General features: G+C 40.4%; 1 protein-coding gene across 4 annotated transcripts in view; it reads right to left on the bottom strand.

Annotated features, from left to right (window-relative positions):
- The window catches only part of RELCH (RAB11 binding and LisH domain, coiled-coil and HEAT repeat containing), a 63,770-nt gene that overhangs the window by 15,601 nt on the left and 31,135 nt on the right, over window positions 1–17,034 (bottom strand). For all 4 annotated transcript variants that reach the window (XR_015951639.1, XM_035124817.3, XM_035124818.3 and 1 more), the window contains 12 exons: window positions 14,187–14,299; window positions 10,748–10,838; window positions 9,533–9,604; window positions 8,468–8,608; window positions 7,705–7,869; window positions 6,371–6,518; window positions 5,194–5,350; window positions 4,577–4,700; window positions 4,231–4,279; window positions 3,827–3,906; window positions 2,874–2,980; window positions 1,619–1,718 (listed from right to left, as the gene is read on the bottom strand). Coding sequence is in view for 3 of the 4 variants with exons in the window: in XM_035124817.3 (XP_034980708.3) it covers window positions 1,619–1,718; window positions 2,874–2,980; window positions 3,827–3,906; window positions 4,231–4,279; window positions 4,577–4,700; window positions 5,194–5,350; window positions 6,371–6,518; window positions 7,705–7,869; window positions 8,468–8,608; window positions 9,533–9,604; window positions 10,748–10,838; window positions 14,187–14,299 (1,347 nt within the window). In the remaining variant the exon portion in view is untranslated. The remainder of the gene's footprint in view (window positions 1–1,618; window positions 1,719–2,873; window positions 2,981–3,826; window positions 3,907–4,230; window positions 4,280–4,576; window positions 4,701–5,193; window positions 5,351–6,370; window positions 6,519–7,704; window positions 7,870–8,467; window positions 8,609–9,532; window positions 9,605–10,747; window positions 10,839–14,186; window positions 14,300–17,034) is intronic.

The raw sequence follows: 17,034 nt of genomic DNA, 5'->3' as shown, positions 1-17,034 counted from the left end.
AAAAATATATGTTCTAAGAGTTAACTTCTGTATATCAACTTCCATGATGACATTATTTCAGTTGTCCTCAGAAACAGTGCAGTTTTATGGTTAGGAAGCTTATGCAAAAGCAACGGAGCCTATGCTGAAGGAAGACATCACTTTCCATTAAAAAACTGAAACAAACATCTGTGTGATGTAATCTGCATTTGAACACCACTTACTAAGTAGTTTGCTGTAATCAGAGAGTGCCTCAACTCCCCTTTGAACATGTGGTACTACCTTCACAGTTGTTTAAACACACACACACACACACACACACACACACACACACACACACACACACCTGATACTAAGAGAGTCCTAAGAGCATCCAAGTATATTGTTATTAAACTGATATCCCACCTTTCTATTAGCATTCTCAAAGGAGCTAACAAAGCTAAGCCCAATAAAGTTGATACCTTAAACCATTAGGAAAATGGGAAGGCTCTTGAGACAAGAAAATTGAAAGCATGTCCTCCCATGGCTAGTAATTGTTGTGGCATGGCTGAAGCAACCATGGTAAGTGGAGGGCAGTTCCTGGCTTCTCCCTCCACTGCAGAAGTTAATGTTCTATGTGCCAGGAGCAGCAATGGTGGCAAGTAGATCCAGAAAAACATGCTGCATTGAATGTTCTCTTTCCCCTACTTAATGTTTGCATAGGTTTTATTTTTAAATCAAAATCCAGGCAATTTCAGATTTTATTACTGGAAACAACTTACTATTGTTACCAGGAAATGCTCAATTCATTATCTGACAAGGTTATTGACAACAAATATCTGGTTTGAACACTGAATTCAGCACTGAAATGGTCTCATATAGCCAATGGATAAATTGCAAGTTTCTAAGCATGCAATGCACCGAACTAATATTCAAGTCAGAAACAGAAGAAACTTAACTGTGCCAGTTACCATGAAAACATCTCGCAAGTAGATGCAAGCCAGCAATACTTAAATAAATGAATGCTAGTAATCTTACAACGCTTTCAAACCCAAATTACACAGTATTAATATTCTGCTCCATCACACAGTGCACAACCTCTTAGAAATATTTTAAAGCAATACAATGCAACATTAAAACATTCACTTTTTTGGCATCTGGTCAGATTAGACACTACAAAGCCCCAGGCATCAACACATTCTGGCTGTGGGTCACTTTACATTGACAATAGGGTAATACAATCATTTCCTCAACCATTTTCTTTCCCTGCAGGCTGGAGGTGGAGGCAACTGGAAGGGTGTGTGTGTGTGTACCCAGAATACTATGAATATTTATAGAGATCTCAAGGGTGCAATCCAATTTTAAGCAAGACGGTGGCGTCTGATCAAAAGGCGGTATGCAAGAGTTGCATGCCACTTCAAACACAGTTAGAATGTAGCCTGCAGTCTCATACTAAAACTGTGTGAAGCCTTACTGATTGCCTATTGCTTCTCTTTTCCACAACTCCCCTTGAGAAAGGAAAAAGTGACTACAGCAGGCAGCTTGGGGGGGGGGGAGGGATAGAAATCCTTGTGGGTCTGGATCTTTGGGCCACCAGTTGCCAAATCATGCTACAAGGCATCTTCAAACAGCATCTAAGATGTGTTCAATAAGCACTTACCTCAAACATTCTAGCAGCTGTGCACCGAACAAGTGCTGAAGTATGGACAACTCCATACCACAATACAGTTAGCAGCAACTCATGATATGCTGGGTTTGCACTGAGGACACAAAACAATCACTATTGAACTATAAATAGTCATTTGCTCTCAAATGACTCCACTCACTGTGCCATCCCACCTTCTCACCTTAAATCCCATCTTCTCTGTGAAGCCATTGGATAACTTTAGTCAGCAATCTAAACCACAATAAAGCACCTGCACTTTGCTCCCACTCAAACCTTTCCTCCCTTCTCTTGGTCTCTCCAGACAATCTAAATTGAGGTTGTAAGCAGAGACTGGCCCTTTCTTCCATTAAGTTACACACCGAAGAAAGTATGTAAATAATTTCATCACAGGCTTCAGAATTAGGCTCCAGAATATATGAATCATGTACATCTCATACTGCAGTTCTCCAAGTATGTTTCAGAAGATTTTTTTAAATTAAAGGGATGCTGATTGTTTCACAATTATTTTGTCAATATGTAACATTTTGGCTTCAAGGTGAGTCACTGCGTTAACGTGTTAATGGCTAATGAACCAACTGTAACAAGCACGGAAAAGATGGACTTCTGTGCTATGGGAGACGCTACACACAATGGTTCCAAACATTTAGAGAAACCTTCAGAAAGGCTGATTGCTGGATAGTGATGGCCAAGATAGAAGCTGGTGATAGGACAACTATATAGAGTGTGCATGAGAATGAGATCCACACTCTTACACAATTGTGTGAGTCGATGGTGGCAAGAGAATATGGTAAACATATTGAATAAAAAATCTGGACCTATCTGATAGCTCTAAAGGACTTCTTTAGCAGTGAGTAGGTGCCACCCTTACTGAGATTGCCTTTTCACTATATATGACACCTTTTATTGCTTGCTTTATGTGGATTTTAAACTTGCTGGCCCTTGGATGGTCTCTTTTTCCTTTCCTGATACTATGCTTTTATATATGCTGTAAGCCACCCAAAGTGGCTGGGGAAACCCAGCCAGATGGGTGGGGTATAAATATTATAATTATTATTATTATTTTGGCACTAAGTAAAATAGTCCAGCACTTTTGCCAGGGAAATGTCACAAAACACTGACACTATGACTGCACTGTCTAGATGCTACAAAGTCATCATTAGGCATTCTGCTGCAATTGTTTTAAGATAAAAAAAATCCAGGAACTTTTGATCCCACTTTATGGCGATTCCAGTTATAAAACATACTTTACCCCAGTTCCACAAAAGACGCTTTCAGGCTATCAAGAGGAGCATGGGATAATGAAAGCATGGTCATTACATCTTCTAAAAATCCAACTAAAAGCTTCCGGTCTTCTTCCTGAAAGTAAATTTTAGAAGTTTTTAATCTTAGTTTTACAACATGTATCTTAAGGTTGGCTGAAAAGCTAAGCCTGTAGCTCTCAAAAAGAGATTCAGTTTTGGGATCCAGATATCAACTGCATGCCTTGTTCTGAAGATACTACTGGCTGCCCCACTGTCAGCAATGAATAACTAAAGTCATCATTCAGGGATCAGCAACCGGAGAAAAAGCGTTAGTTCTGATTATGGCAACAGCAATATTTGTGTGAGTCACTATACTCTTACAAACCTCTGAAGACAGTGGCATTACTAAAATGGTAAAAATGCCTCTCATTTCTGTTAACATGTACAAATACTCGCAGACTACTGAATGCTGTGTTTACTCCTGTGCCAAGTACCACACATATTTTGACTGAGATTTTTATGCAACTCTTGTTACCATGTGCATTCCACAGTGGGGTGGGGTGGGGATCTTTCAAACTAGTCTCACTACCAGCAGGAATTTCTAAACACACAAATATAGCAATGTCACGTATTCCTGTTTTGACCTCCATGTTGCCCCCTCAGTTAAAATGGCCAAGTCTCCCATACCTCATCCCACATTCTTCAGCAGAACCCCCGGATCATCTGGAGATGTTTTAAGGGGTGGGGAACATAAGTCTGCAGGTGGAAGAAAGGGGTGGGAAACTTTGCTTCTAGGAATTTCCTTAACTTATCTTGGGATCCAGGTCAATGTTCACATGCTGCTATGACTGAAGTTATGATTTATAAAGAAACTTTACTAAAACGGCAATGTAACCATCCTCACTTAGGCGTGAGTGTTTCAAAGACACGTACTATTCAGTACCGAGCAAAAGCTGCTTACCTGGATATAGCATGTAAGTACACCTGTGGCATAAATAGGAACCGTGGCTTTTGTTAGCACTCCATTTCCTGCTGTGGCATCTGAAACCATGCCGTACAAATAAAGAATAAGAAGCATAAGTGTGTCAGTCATTCAAAATAAGTTTGTAGTTGCTTAATACTCTTTTAATATGCCCACTAAAATGAGGGATCCTTTTCTTGGCCATTGGTGTACAAGAATTCAATGCTGAGGGACACAAAGATCTTCCTCAGAACTCCTTCTATGAAACCATTGCTTAAATAAAAAAAAGAGTCAGTCCAAAAAATTTACACAAGGAGCTTCCTTTTGCTAGTGCAGACTATTTCTACAAGTGTGTTTTGTTTTTTAAAGGCTACAGTAGAAAAAGTAATAACTCCACGACTCACCAACATTCTCCTCAGACAGCCTTAAGATTTCCTGGAACTGTGGTTTAACCTAAAAATAGTTATGAAGTAAAAGAAAACCATTAGTTTAAAAACTGAGGAGGATATATTTCTGATGAATATTTATTAAGATGTTCTTAGTGGGCAAGGTCTCCCTCACACTCGAAAACATGCATAAACAGGGGGAAAACCCCTACTTAGTAAAGGTAAGCTACATGCCTGTCAAGTGCTTCCCAGACCTTTAATCTGGCATGTTAGCAACTTTTTGATCCTAACATTCCATTTGATATATAAAACACATAAATTGTTTCTTTTCTGCATTATTCCGTCCAGATGAGAATATGTTTACCTTTGTATTTGTGAAGATCTTCCCAAACGTTCTGCAAAGGCGCCAGAAAAACCTTGAGAATTCATGTACACAGGCTGTTGAGGCTACATTGATTTTGCCAACTATTTCTATAAGTTGTGGCAACCTGAAAAATCAGGTTAAAAATAAGTCACTTTTCAGACAATAGGTTTGTAATACTGTAAGCAAGCTGATCTTTTTTCCTGACAAGCCCAATATTTTGGGGGGCTTTGGCACAATACATTTAATAGTGCAAACATGAATCCTTCAACATTCAGACCTGGGCGGCTCCCAACAGAATATTAAAAACACGATTAAACATCAAACATTTAAAACTTCTAAAGAGAGCTGCCTTCATTCTCGCACTGAGGGAACCACCAGAAGGCCCTCGGAGCTGAACCTCAGCATCCGGGCTGAACGATGGAGGTGGAGACGCTCCTTCAGGTATAATTATTGATTTATACCATTTAAAGCAAAATTTCTAAAACAATGTATGCTGTCAGTAACTGCAAAATTTTAGCATTAAATAAAAACGCTAAAGCTGATAAAAACATTGGGTCCTCACCACCACACAATTATTCAGAGGAATCAGCAAGTGAAAAAAGTCAGAAGGAACTCACAGTTGATTGACAACCCACAGCAAGGTATCCCAGCCTGTGGTACCCTCATGTTCCAACTGGTAATCATAAAGTTGTAATAGCACAGCCAATTGTTCACGGCTTCCAATTATGGTGGATACATCCTGAAGAGGCGATGCAGGCCTTGGGAATCTAGTCACTGGCAGCAAACGACAAACCACCATAGTCAAAGTTTAAGACTGATTGTGCATTAACACAATGAAAATTAAGAAGCAATCGAGATGCCTAACTATAGGCACTTTCACCTAATAAAGTAAGTAGGGAAAAGACCTAACCCCACAGTCCATTAAATCATAAGGTAAAAGATGATTTGGGGACTCAGTCCCAGAGATTCTAAGAGGACTAAACCAATCTAAATCCTAATTCTGTGGCTCAACGCTGTTACCTAGGAAGTTATGTATCCTTACCTTCAAGATGTGGTTACTGTAATGTGCTGTACATGGATTTCCCTGTGAAGAGTTTTTAGAGGCTATAGCTAGTATACAAGTTGTTGGATCATTCTCTAATAAACTAGAATTCTAGAACTGGGATCCAGAACATGACACCCATGGGTTCCATAGGACCCTTGGGCAGCCCTCCCACCTTGGTACCCTATTCATTTTGTTCTCGTGAGTTATTCTTATTCTTATCATTCTGCCTGTCGGGAAGGTTGTCTCTATTTTGTTTCAGGGTGTGCAGGTGTTTTGCTTGGGGCGCAAGATTATCTATAATGTATACAAAACAGTTATGAGCCTCAGGTCAGGGGATATATAAGGAGAAGGCATTATGACCACCACCTGCCAAATCAAAGGGTCTGATTCAGCCCTTTACTTCACCAGGAGCAGTACTGGGTGTTTACATGGGTTTTGCAGCTGGCAATGAATACATCAAATTGATAGGAATAAACCAACCTCCCTATAAATAGTACTCATCTAAAGTGTCAATAATGCTTCCTACATGCAGAATTATAGGTTTTCTTTGGTAGTAGTGGAAAAAAAGAGTTCACATTTCAAAGACTTCTTGAACCAGAAGTCTTCAAGCTACGTAGAGAGCAAGCTCGCTGCACTGTGTTCACCTGCACGGCATTTCTATGGAATATTATTTTACAGTTGATGTGAAATGAAAATAAATTTGACCCTATTTCAAAATAAACCCTCACAGAGGATGATCAAGAAGTTACCTTCAATCTGTGGAATTTCACCCTGAAGCTTAGCTTTGCTTGTAAAAGGTGCGTTCTGTAGCACTAGTGCAAAAAGCGAAGGAATCAAGGACTGCAAAGCAGAAAGATACATGTGCAGCTTGTGTTCATCAAGTCCATGCTCGCCTTCCTGAAAGGCAAACAGGGAATCCAGGTGAAAATCTCGCTCCTTTGCTATCAAGGTACTTATCCATTCAAAACGAGCTTCTGAATAATTAAAAAGCCATTAACGAGAATCTATCAGAGAGAGACTAGGAAGGCAAAGGGGTTTTGTATCAGGTTCTTCTCCAAAAACCCAACTATCGGCCCGATGCATTCGTAACATTTATAATCGCCTTTCTTCAAGGTGGAACAAAAGGTCTCACATGATCTCCTAGTTTGACTCTAGAGAGCCAGAGAAGTTTAGATTCAGCAAGGTTGCTGCACCAATGTGCCTTCAGTTCAAACCATGAAAGACTAAATGAAGCAAAACACTGTGGGTACAATCCAAGACAAAGTTAACCACCTCAAATCTCAATGATCCCCATAAGAATGATTCAAGTATGTACTTAACTCAGTCCATTGGAGCCAACTCCTAGGGGCTGTGGGGGCTTTGCCCACCATAATGTATTTGAGGGGGCCAAGTCCCCCCCAAGTTGATGGGCATTGCCATTCAAACAGTGTGCATGCACCACATCATGTGACTGATTATGTAGGGTGGGGCTTACCTGCTCTGCCCCATTTTTTTTTATTCAAGTCTGCACCCCTGACTCAGTTGGACTTAAAAGTGCTTAACTTTGGGTTGTGCCCACTGTTATTTCTCATACAGCATCCCAGTTCTACTACAGACTCCTAATCTCACAGCAACTGGCATGAGTCAGCTTACTAGAGAGAGAGAGAAGAATGAACTTCCAATGTGAAAATCTGAAAAAATGTCCTAGAAACGTGCAACATATTCAGACTCTTCATATGAATAACCAAGACAGCAGAGGGAAAAACACTTTCAAAAGTTTAAGAATTCCAGCATTTCTTTATAGATAGCAAAACATACAGCAAAAGACAATCATCAGCAAGCAACCAGATGATCAAACTCTAGACATACATAGTAGTAGCAGCAAGTTAACACTGTAGATAAAATGCCCTTTAAAGGACATGGCAACATGAACATTATAAAAAAGTGATTTGCAGAATAGTCCAAACAACCAGTTGTGATGGTGTTGAATGTTACCAATTCTTATAAGTAGGGCGGGGGGAGATTAGAATATTTTTATGAGCTGTATCTTTGCCTATTCAAGAGGGACAAAAAATGGTGAGTATGAGACACCTTTAATATTTACCCTGAGTAGTTTTTCAATTTTACTAAGCAATGTAGGTATAAGATGAGACTGCAAATTTCCTAGTTCTGTGGTCCAGGCAGCATAGGCAGGTAAAAACACCTGATGAGTTGCACCAACTACTCGTTCTGAAGGATCACCCAATGCTGAAAGTAGTAGTTCAAAACCCTGGTAATAAAGAAACAGACCATTTAGGAGAGTTAAGTTTACTTTGCTTAAGCATTCCAGGCATCCTCAAGATAAGCAAGTGTCTATCTTGAATTTGATGAAAGGCGTTTCCAGTGGTTCAAGTTAATTCAAAAAGTTCCAAAAATATTTGGAGTAGATGCTGCAACACCATTAGTGTCAGGGGGCTAAATCTGTTAAAGTTAAATGAGCATGCAGAAAAGTTAGGTGAACTATAAAACTGGATAATTCCTTAAACATTTGCATAAGCAGCCAAGGTACCTATAGGTATTACAATTAAAAAACTACAGCAGATCTTTGAACACCAGTTCACAGTCAAAATAATGAAAATTCTTCAGTGATTTTACAGAATGTTCCCTCACTCTTCTGCCAGCTTGCTCTCTTTTTGCTAAAACACAACAACATATTTTCAGAGCCCAAAACTTAGATCACATCTCAAAATGCTGATGATGTTAAAAATAGCCCAGAGTATTTTGGGGGTATTAGTTCGGGCAAATACTTCCTTGTGATTTTTCAGACCTTGTTCATAATTACATGATCTAGCAACTGTCCTGTCATGTATTATTATCAGATACAATACCTGTTGGTATTTGTCTGGATCATCAATGTACCCCATGATGATCCCAAGGCTTTTGATCACAGCTTCTCGTACCAGATCTGTCTTATCTTCCATCAACATCTGCTGTAACATGGAAAGTACCAACGAACTTCGAATCTCTTTCTGAAAGAGGAAATTAGTATTTGCTGGAATTACTTGGAAACGTAAGACCAATAATATCATATACATCTATGCTATCTTTCATAGTTTATTATGAAGAGAGTGATGGCAGCTAATCTTGATGGCAAAATTATCTGGTAGAATAAGCCATTTTAGGCCTAAACCTGCAAAAAATCCAATACAGTGGAACCTCGGTTTATGAACACCTCGGTTTACAAATTTTCGTTTTACGAACGCCGCGGACCCATCTGGAACGGATTAATTCACTTTCCATTACTTTCAATGGGAAAGTTCGCTTCAGTTTATAATGCTTCAGTATATGAACAGACTTCCGGAACCAATTACACCCATGCTTCGGGTTAAGTACGCTTCAGGTTGAGTACTCCGCGGACCCGTCTGGAATGGATTAATCCACTTTCCATTACTTTCAATGGGAAAGTTCGCTTCAGTTTATGAACGCTTCAGTTTATGAACAGACTTCCGGAACCAATAGTGTTCATAAACCAAGGTACCACTGTATATGCATTTAGAATACATGGGGGGAAACATTGGTTGGGATTTGTTCTGCACATATTGTTTCCCAAAAAGCCACATTGCTTTGTTCTATGTGAACATTACCAATTGCTACAACTGAAGTAGTTGGCCAGGATCCAAAATGGATTTATTCCTTTCCCTAGGTCTTTAGACTTCTTGTTCTAGACTAGCAGTCTAAGATGCCATACGGCTAAACTATTTTTGAATAGGAGCTTCAAAAGCAGTTGGTGATATGACATGGTGTTGTGCTGCTCCAAAACACAAACATGGTGGGCCAGTAAAAATTAGGAAGGGGGGGTTGTACTAAGTGACTCTTCGGAATCTGGCCACCATTTAAACCTTTTCAATGAGTCTTAAATTTAGATAAATATTAACTGCAAACAGAACACTTACAGGAAGATAAGGTGCTAATGCTCCACAGGACTCTGCCACTAACAGCCGTCTTTCTGGATATTTGTGATTGATCTGTAGGAGAGAAAAGTTGCTCCTTTCATTTTCTTTGCTTATAATTCTGCACTGTATCTCTCTATTTCAAATGCCAGCATGTAAAGAATATGAGGCTGCTGCCTATTTACTATGCCACCACAGGCTTCCATTCACAAACCATAATCAGTATGCCTTGAACCTGGAATTCTTATGTTTCCAGAAAGGAGCTAGCCTTGCTGCTGAAGTCTGGTGAACAGATCGGGGCTACAAGGACATTAGACACCTTCATAACATCCCCATAAAGGGAAGAAGTCTAGGCCAGGCAGCAGATTTCATCAGCTCCTGACAGGCGTATCAATGGACTGGCCAAACTGTTGGGGTCAGTCTAACTCCACCTTCCCAGAGACTATTCAGCACCCTGCAGGTCCTGAGCTAAGACAGAAGGAAGCCCAGGCCTAGCAGCTTACGTCAATACAGGCAAATGCCCATTTATGCATGTTCAATATGTGTTCAACTGTTTATATGCGCACTGCGCCAAACCTGGAAGTGACACAGAAACGTCATAAAAGACGTCACTAAAAGGGCAGAGCGAAGGCATGGCGAAGCAGGGGTGGAACGGGGCCAGGTTTTTTTCAATTACGTGCAATTTCACGGATGCGCACAATGACCCATAATGCGCAAACTGAGGGTTGCCTGTAGTCAGCATGAAAAGGACACAATTGATCTACTGTATATTTTATGCCATTTCTTTGTTTAGGATTTTAATACTATAAACCATCTTGGGTTTACAACTGGCAGAAAGGTGCTATATGCAATAAACAAACAAAAACAAACAAACAAACAAACTCCTATTAATAAAGCTTTGTCACTTGACAACTGCTAACCCTTAGGAGAATTTCCTGGGTTAGCACAATATATGACTTAAGAACGGTTTCTTCTTTTGTTTACTTGAACAGGCATCTTCAACCTCAGATCTTCCTAACCTACAGGTAAGACACTCATGGATTGCCTACCCAGATTGCTCTTGGTTTCTGCTTGCCTTTAAAATTACAATTCTTAGAAGTATATGCTATTTTATATATTGTAAACCACTGTTGACAGGACCACAGTTGCTGGTAAACTGCCGGGGGGGGGGGATGGCCCTGGGAACCCATGAAGTAAATAAAGATTATCTCCTATTACCTGCTCCCAACATTGTGGTAAAAGTTCTGCTTCTACACGTGTTGGTCCAACATGCCGAGCAAATGCTACACATCCAGTCAGAATCATTTGCCTATAAAATAAAAATCTTCAGCCTATTACATTGAAACAGGCTTGTACAACAACCACACATTTGCCTAAAAGGAGATATAACAGACTGAAAGATCCTCACAAGAAAATGGCATCTGGAGTGCGCTGTGAGCAATTAGTTACTGACAATCACGTCATTGATGGTTCATTAACCACGACATTTTCCAAGTATGAAAATAATTTACATCAACGGAGAAGTGCACACTTGCACTGCATTTTGTACATGATTTTGCTTAAACATCACTTTTGGGCAGTCGTTGCACATAAGCGCTTCTTGCTTAGAATTCTAGCAGCAATATTCACAAAAGACTTCGTAAGTGACCGTGTAGAGGAGGAAAAATGTCCTGTAAGAAGTGGCCCTCAAGTATAAAACTAATCAGCAAAGGTGAATGTAGATTATTCAGGTCATGCAAACTAAGAGAAGCCATATATTGCTTTTGTGAATAGGCAGAAGCCTTCAAAAGCACATGAACTGACTGTTATAAAATCTCGGGGGGGGGGTCAGTCCTTGAGAAGCCTAAATGATTTAATGAACATGTTCAATATCTGGAATTTTTGCTACAAAGACAGAGAAACTTTCAATGCAGAGTAAAGCTAATCTTCTGCTTCCTTCCAGCAGATACAGCTATACCTGCTACTTTCCTATACTGTAATTAAATTTAAAAAGAACCCACAAAATACAGAACCTAACTACCATCCCATTCATATTAGGTAGGTGTCTTCACTTTACTGTTTTCAGCAGCTGCTAAAAACCTGAGTTTCACCAAGCCTACCTAGGTACCGTGTTTCTCCAAAAATAAGACACTGTCTTTCATTTATTTTTCCTTAAAAAAAACCACGATGGCTTATTTTCAGGGGATGTCTTATTTTTTTTAAATTAAGTATGGTACAGTTTAACCTACAAGGTTAAACTGCCTATCACTATGGCTTATTTTTGGGGTATGGTTTATTTTCGGAGAAACACGGTAGGTACTTTTATTACACATGATTGTTTTAAAATTGCTTATTCATATTTTGATAACATTTAAACTTTTTTAAAAAAATGAATTAATTATTAGGGAGCAATCCTATAGAGCAATCCATCAGGAAGAGCAGGGTTTAGAACCGCCATCCCCAAACTTCAGCCCTCCAGATGTTTTGGACTACAATTCCCATCTTCCCCGACCACTGGTCCTGTTAGCTAGGGATCATGGGAGTTGTAGGCCAAAACATCTGGAGGGCCACAGTTTGGGGATGCCTGGTTTAGAATCTAGTGGATCTCTGGCTAAGCCAGGAGGTTCCCGGTACAGTTGGTCTATGCCAGTCTAATTCCTCGTCCTTGTCTCAGCAGGAGATAGGCTGGAGTATCTGCCCCATCCTGGTTCAGCTAGGAGCCTGGTGTATCTTAAACTGGTTTATGTCCTGAAAAAGGGCTGTTCTGGAGTGGGTCACAAGGGAGGGGTAATTAGGCTGCATCCTAAATGCACTCAGCATGATCACATGACCTCAAAACCAGGCGGAATTTATGCCAGTTAAAAGGGTGTTGTAACTCAAACTCTTATTTAAAGGCTCAGCACAAATGAGTATGGCTAAAGCTTACTTTATCCTTGCTTAACACCAACTTCCAGTGCACAGGATTGCCTTGCCCGGCACAGAAGGATGCTAGTCCTCCAATTTATTATTGTGTCATACTGCTTTAAAGATTAAGTGCTGTTTAAAGAGTTTACAGATGGCTCTATACAGCAAAGTCAAGGAAACTGCTCAGTTTATACTTTGACCATTCCTCAGTTAATTATTACAATCTCATGAGACCCAATCTGCTGTTTCCAGATTTGAGTATGAAGTTCTTAATGTATTTCTGAACCCAGGCTCCAATTTCAACCTGCAGAGTTGTTTCCAAACTCTGTGCAAGTCAAAGGCCATTCACAGAATGGGGCTTTCCTGTTGTTCACAGTGCACCCCCCCCCCCCGAGGCCCTAAAAAGACACCCCTGTGGTCACAAGACCCTCAAGTAAGGTCTGTATATATGCACGTGTACTGTCTGCTTGTTTTCAATAATCAGTTAGAGAAGGAGCAGGCATGGGAGAGGTGAATGGGAATTTTGAAGCGAGTTCACCTGATCCACACATCTCAGACTGAAGTGCAGATTTGAACACGGGTCTTCCTTGGAATCTGCACTCCCCCAGATTCTACTACTTATGAGGTGTCAGAGGGTTGGCTCTCTTCTTTGTACAGCACATTGTGGCATATACAGTATTCAACTCCTCCTGTGAGAGGCAGGTACAGATTGACGTCCTGTCACTCTCAGGGAAAATGTATGAAAAAACATGGGAGGCAGCTTTGTATGTCTTTTTAAAAGTATTTTTAAGTGCTTTTAAAATGACTTTTGCAAATTAAAAATCTGTGCAGGTTCTAAATATTTGTTCCTTTAAAACCTGCACAGAAATGGATTTATCAAGGGGTCAGAACTCTACCAGGCCTGAACAGACTGGTTTGTATGCCACTAGGAGAGAGGTGAAAGAGTGAGAATCAGATGCCAGCCTGTTCTGTTCTTTCTGCCATCCTTGTCACAGTCTTAAATGGCAGGAGAATCAGGCCTAGTTCTTAACCAGGCCTGGCCTGTACCAATTCAAACTACAGTTGGGGGTTCACATGGCTGAACAACCTCAAACCCTTTCTTCAGTCTAAGACACTAAATCACTGCATGGCAAAGATATTGAGGAGAGGGGGCACTATTTTGAGCCTCAATGACGACTGAAGTCTTTGAAAATGACTTGTTATCCTTGTCTGCGCTTCCCATCCTGCCTAAGGTTCTATTTTTTAACAGCCTGCATGCAAGCAATTTCTATCTGTTGGACTGTACAGATTTCACAAGGAATATTACGTTGTCACTTAGGGTATGTTAAAATTTTAACAGAACCGAGGTCTAGAGGCCAAATTTCTATTCCACCCGTGGGAATTTCCCTAAGCCATGCTTTTGCTCTGAAACTTCTTCAAGTGTTTATGCCTGGCTAGAATGTGTACTTCACTGCGCATAGAGAGGTGTGTTCAGAAACCTGACTTTTGAAGGCTAGAAGGTAGCCTACCATACATCCATTGCTCCTCTAGTTTAAAAAGGCTCCTTACCTCTGTTGTAAGAGAACAGGCAAGATATAAGCGAATGACTACTGACTGCTAATAATAATAATAATTTATTTATACCCCGCCCATCTGGCTGGGTTTCCCCAACCATTCTGAGAGGCTGCCCAGAGATACTATGTTCCTATTCTATTAGAAGTCTGCAACAAGAAAATTAGTTAATAGCCTTCTAATTTCAAAGAAGCAAAATGTATTCCACACATCAAAGACACACCTTTGCTCATCATCTGGTCTTTTGATCAAGTTGAACAATATGTGTAGGAGCTGATCTCTCTCTTTGGGTTCAGGATGGAGGCAAGCTGTACACAGTATGAGGGGTATCAATTCCTAAAGGTGCGAATGGGAGGGAAAGGTGAAAAGCTATCAAACAACGTTTTTTTAAAAAAGCCTAGAAAACATTTTAAACCATAAAGTAAAATAAGATCTAGTTAATCTACGACAAGCATGAGCACAATTAGCTTGCATCTTGATTTCTTATAAAATCACAAGATGTAAAATAACATATGTTCTGTTTATAGGTTCTAATAGCATTAATTATACTGTGCTACAAATGCTTATGTTTATTATCTACAGTATATGTTTCCTTACTGAAGATGAAGAAAAGAAATTGGTTTAGTTGTTGTTGTTTTTTTAAAAAAACCACAAACAAATATGAGGCTAAGCAAACAGAAATTTTTTTTGGGTGTTACGCATTAACTGGCCAGAAAGTAACTTCAATCCAGTTACAGTATTCCAGGGCTGTCATGGAATACCGTGCGAACCTAGGCCGCTCCATGAATTAAGTTGATGTCCCCAGAGCAAAGAGGATAGTCCAGGCACCCCCAAACTGCGTCCCTCCAGATGTTTTGGCCTACAACTCCCATGATCCCTAGCTTAGAGGAGCAGTGGTCAGGGATGATGGGAATTGTAGTCCAAAACATCTGGAGGGCCGAAGTTTGAAGGATGCCTGGGATAGTCCCTACTAGTTCTCATAGAGAGTGAATTTACACACACACACACACACACACACACACACACACACACACACACAACTATCTACCTATCCCTATAAACGCAAACACGTTTTACATATTATACACACATACGCACACTATTTAAAGAAAGTTAGTGAGATGACATGACTCAAATGTTTTGAACTACCCACTGACAGTTGCCACACATTTTCCCTAACACAATTATGCCATCCATAGTACTAGTTACAGGAAGGCACCACATTGAGCCGCATGAAATGCAAGTCCATCAACAACTATGCCAGTTTAACAGGTTTAGTCTGCTCTACAACCTACTAAGACCAGGGACGTGGGTGGCGCTGTGGTGTAAACCACTGAGCCTTGGGCTTGCCTATTGGAAGGTCGGCGGTTCGAATCCCCATGACGGGGTGAGCTGCCGTTGCTCGGTCCCAGCTCCTGCCAACCTAGCCGTTCAAAAGCACATCAAAGTGCAAGTAGATAAACAGGTACCACTCTGGTGGGAAGGTAAACGGTGTTTCTGTGTGCTGCTCTGCTTTTGCCAGAAGTGGCTTAGTCATGCTGGCCACATGACCCAGAAAAACTGTCTGCGGACAAACGTTGGCTCCCTTGGCCAGTAAAGCAAGATGAACGCTGAAACCCCAGTCTCGTTGGTGACTGGACTTAACTGTCAGGGGTCCTTTACCTTTACCTTTTTTACAACCTACTAAAATCAGAATTCTGAGGTTTTGGGCAATTCCTATCTGTGCACATTCTGCCCACAAAAGCAACAAAGTAAATGCAAAGATTACGCAGATTTTCCTAGTTCCTGATCCTTTTTCCTGCAATGTATCTAAACATTTGGCATCTGCAGCCGGAGGACTACACTAGCTTAGCACTAGTACCAGGGCCGGCCCTATGGCAAGGCTGGGTGGCGCAGGGCGCCAAGGTGCCTGGCTGCTAGGGGGGTGCTGCGCTGCGCCCGCCAGGCAGCCGCACTGGGAAACAGGGCAGGGGGGGTGCCAGAGGGATCTTCGCACCATGGTGCCAGATATGCTTAAGACGGCCCTGACTAGCACTTACACTTAATTGAAACTGAACTGTGGCCTAGTCTTGAAATAAAATTTAAGCAGCTGTATCTTTTTTTTTCCAGGCACACCTCCGAAATGGCATGGAAAAAATCTTTACAATGGAATATTTTGTGAACTAATGCCAACCAATTTTAATTTCATGTCTTATCGGTAATATGAAAAGAGAAAGAACAACCAACAATACTTCAGAAATATAAAAAGGTGATTCACACTAAACTTGGAAAATGTACAACAATTTATAATAATGCTTTATTTTCCTTGTCAGCACTTCTGGGTTGACACTCATCTATAGTTGTTGCTATTTTTATGCCACGACACCATTCATCCCAAACCAACTAATTACGTTTTTTACTCTTTTTGATAGTTACTGCTATACTAGCTATGACATGCAATGGCTAATCTTATCAGTAGGTTACCTTTTGCTGAACCTGCTTTTAAAAATGCATATGGTAGCAGTGCCTAATAATAATAATGTAAAGGGGGGAGATGTAAAGTCTTTGAGAGTAGAATAGAAGTAGGTGCCAGTGAACCACAAGCTATAATGCGTTAAAAGGAAACTGGGGGTACTGCAGGTAGAATTTTTTTTGAATCTGTTAATTTCTGCAAGAATATTAATCATTCCGAAGGTATCAGTTGGTTATTTAAAGTCGGGCATACAATGGCATTAATAAAAGTGATTTATTGAATAAGATTTGAGGATAGCTCAGGTATATTCATTCCTGAATGTGTTTTTATGGAAGTTGCAATTTATATGCCAATCTAAGACCTCAAAAGCAACTGGTGATACATCATGTATGAAGATGCCTGTTAAAAAACTAATAAATCCCATTGTGGCATCAGACGCCTTTAGCCGTGGCAGCTTTTGGATGCCTTTGGTGGAGTAACATCATGTCAGAGCTTATTATAAACTAGCATTCAGTTTCTGGCAAGTCATTTGTAATGTATGTGTCAGCCAAGAGCTTCCTACAAGGATATTTAATGATACTGTCCAATCATTTTGAATGGGCATTGAAATGTGTGGTTT

The sequence above is a fragment of the Zootoca vivipara genome, chromosome 8 (genome assembly GCF_965207765.1).
Source record: "Zootoca vivipara chromosome 8, rZooViv2.hap1.1, whole genome shotgun sequence".
NCBI lineage: Eukaryota > Metazoa > Chordata > Lepidosauria > Squamata > Lacertidae > Zootoca > Zootoca vivipara.
Note: the sequence above shows the minus strand (reverse complement) of the source record. Positions and strands in the feature narration are given on the sequence as shown.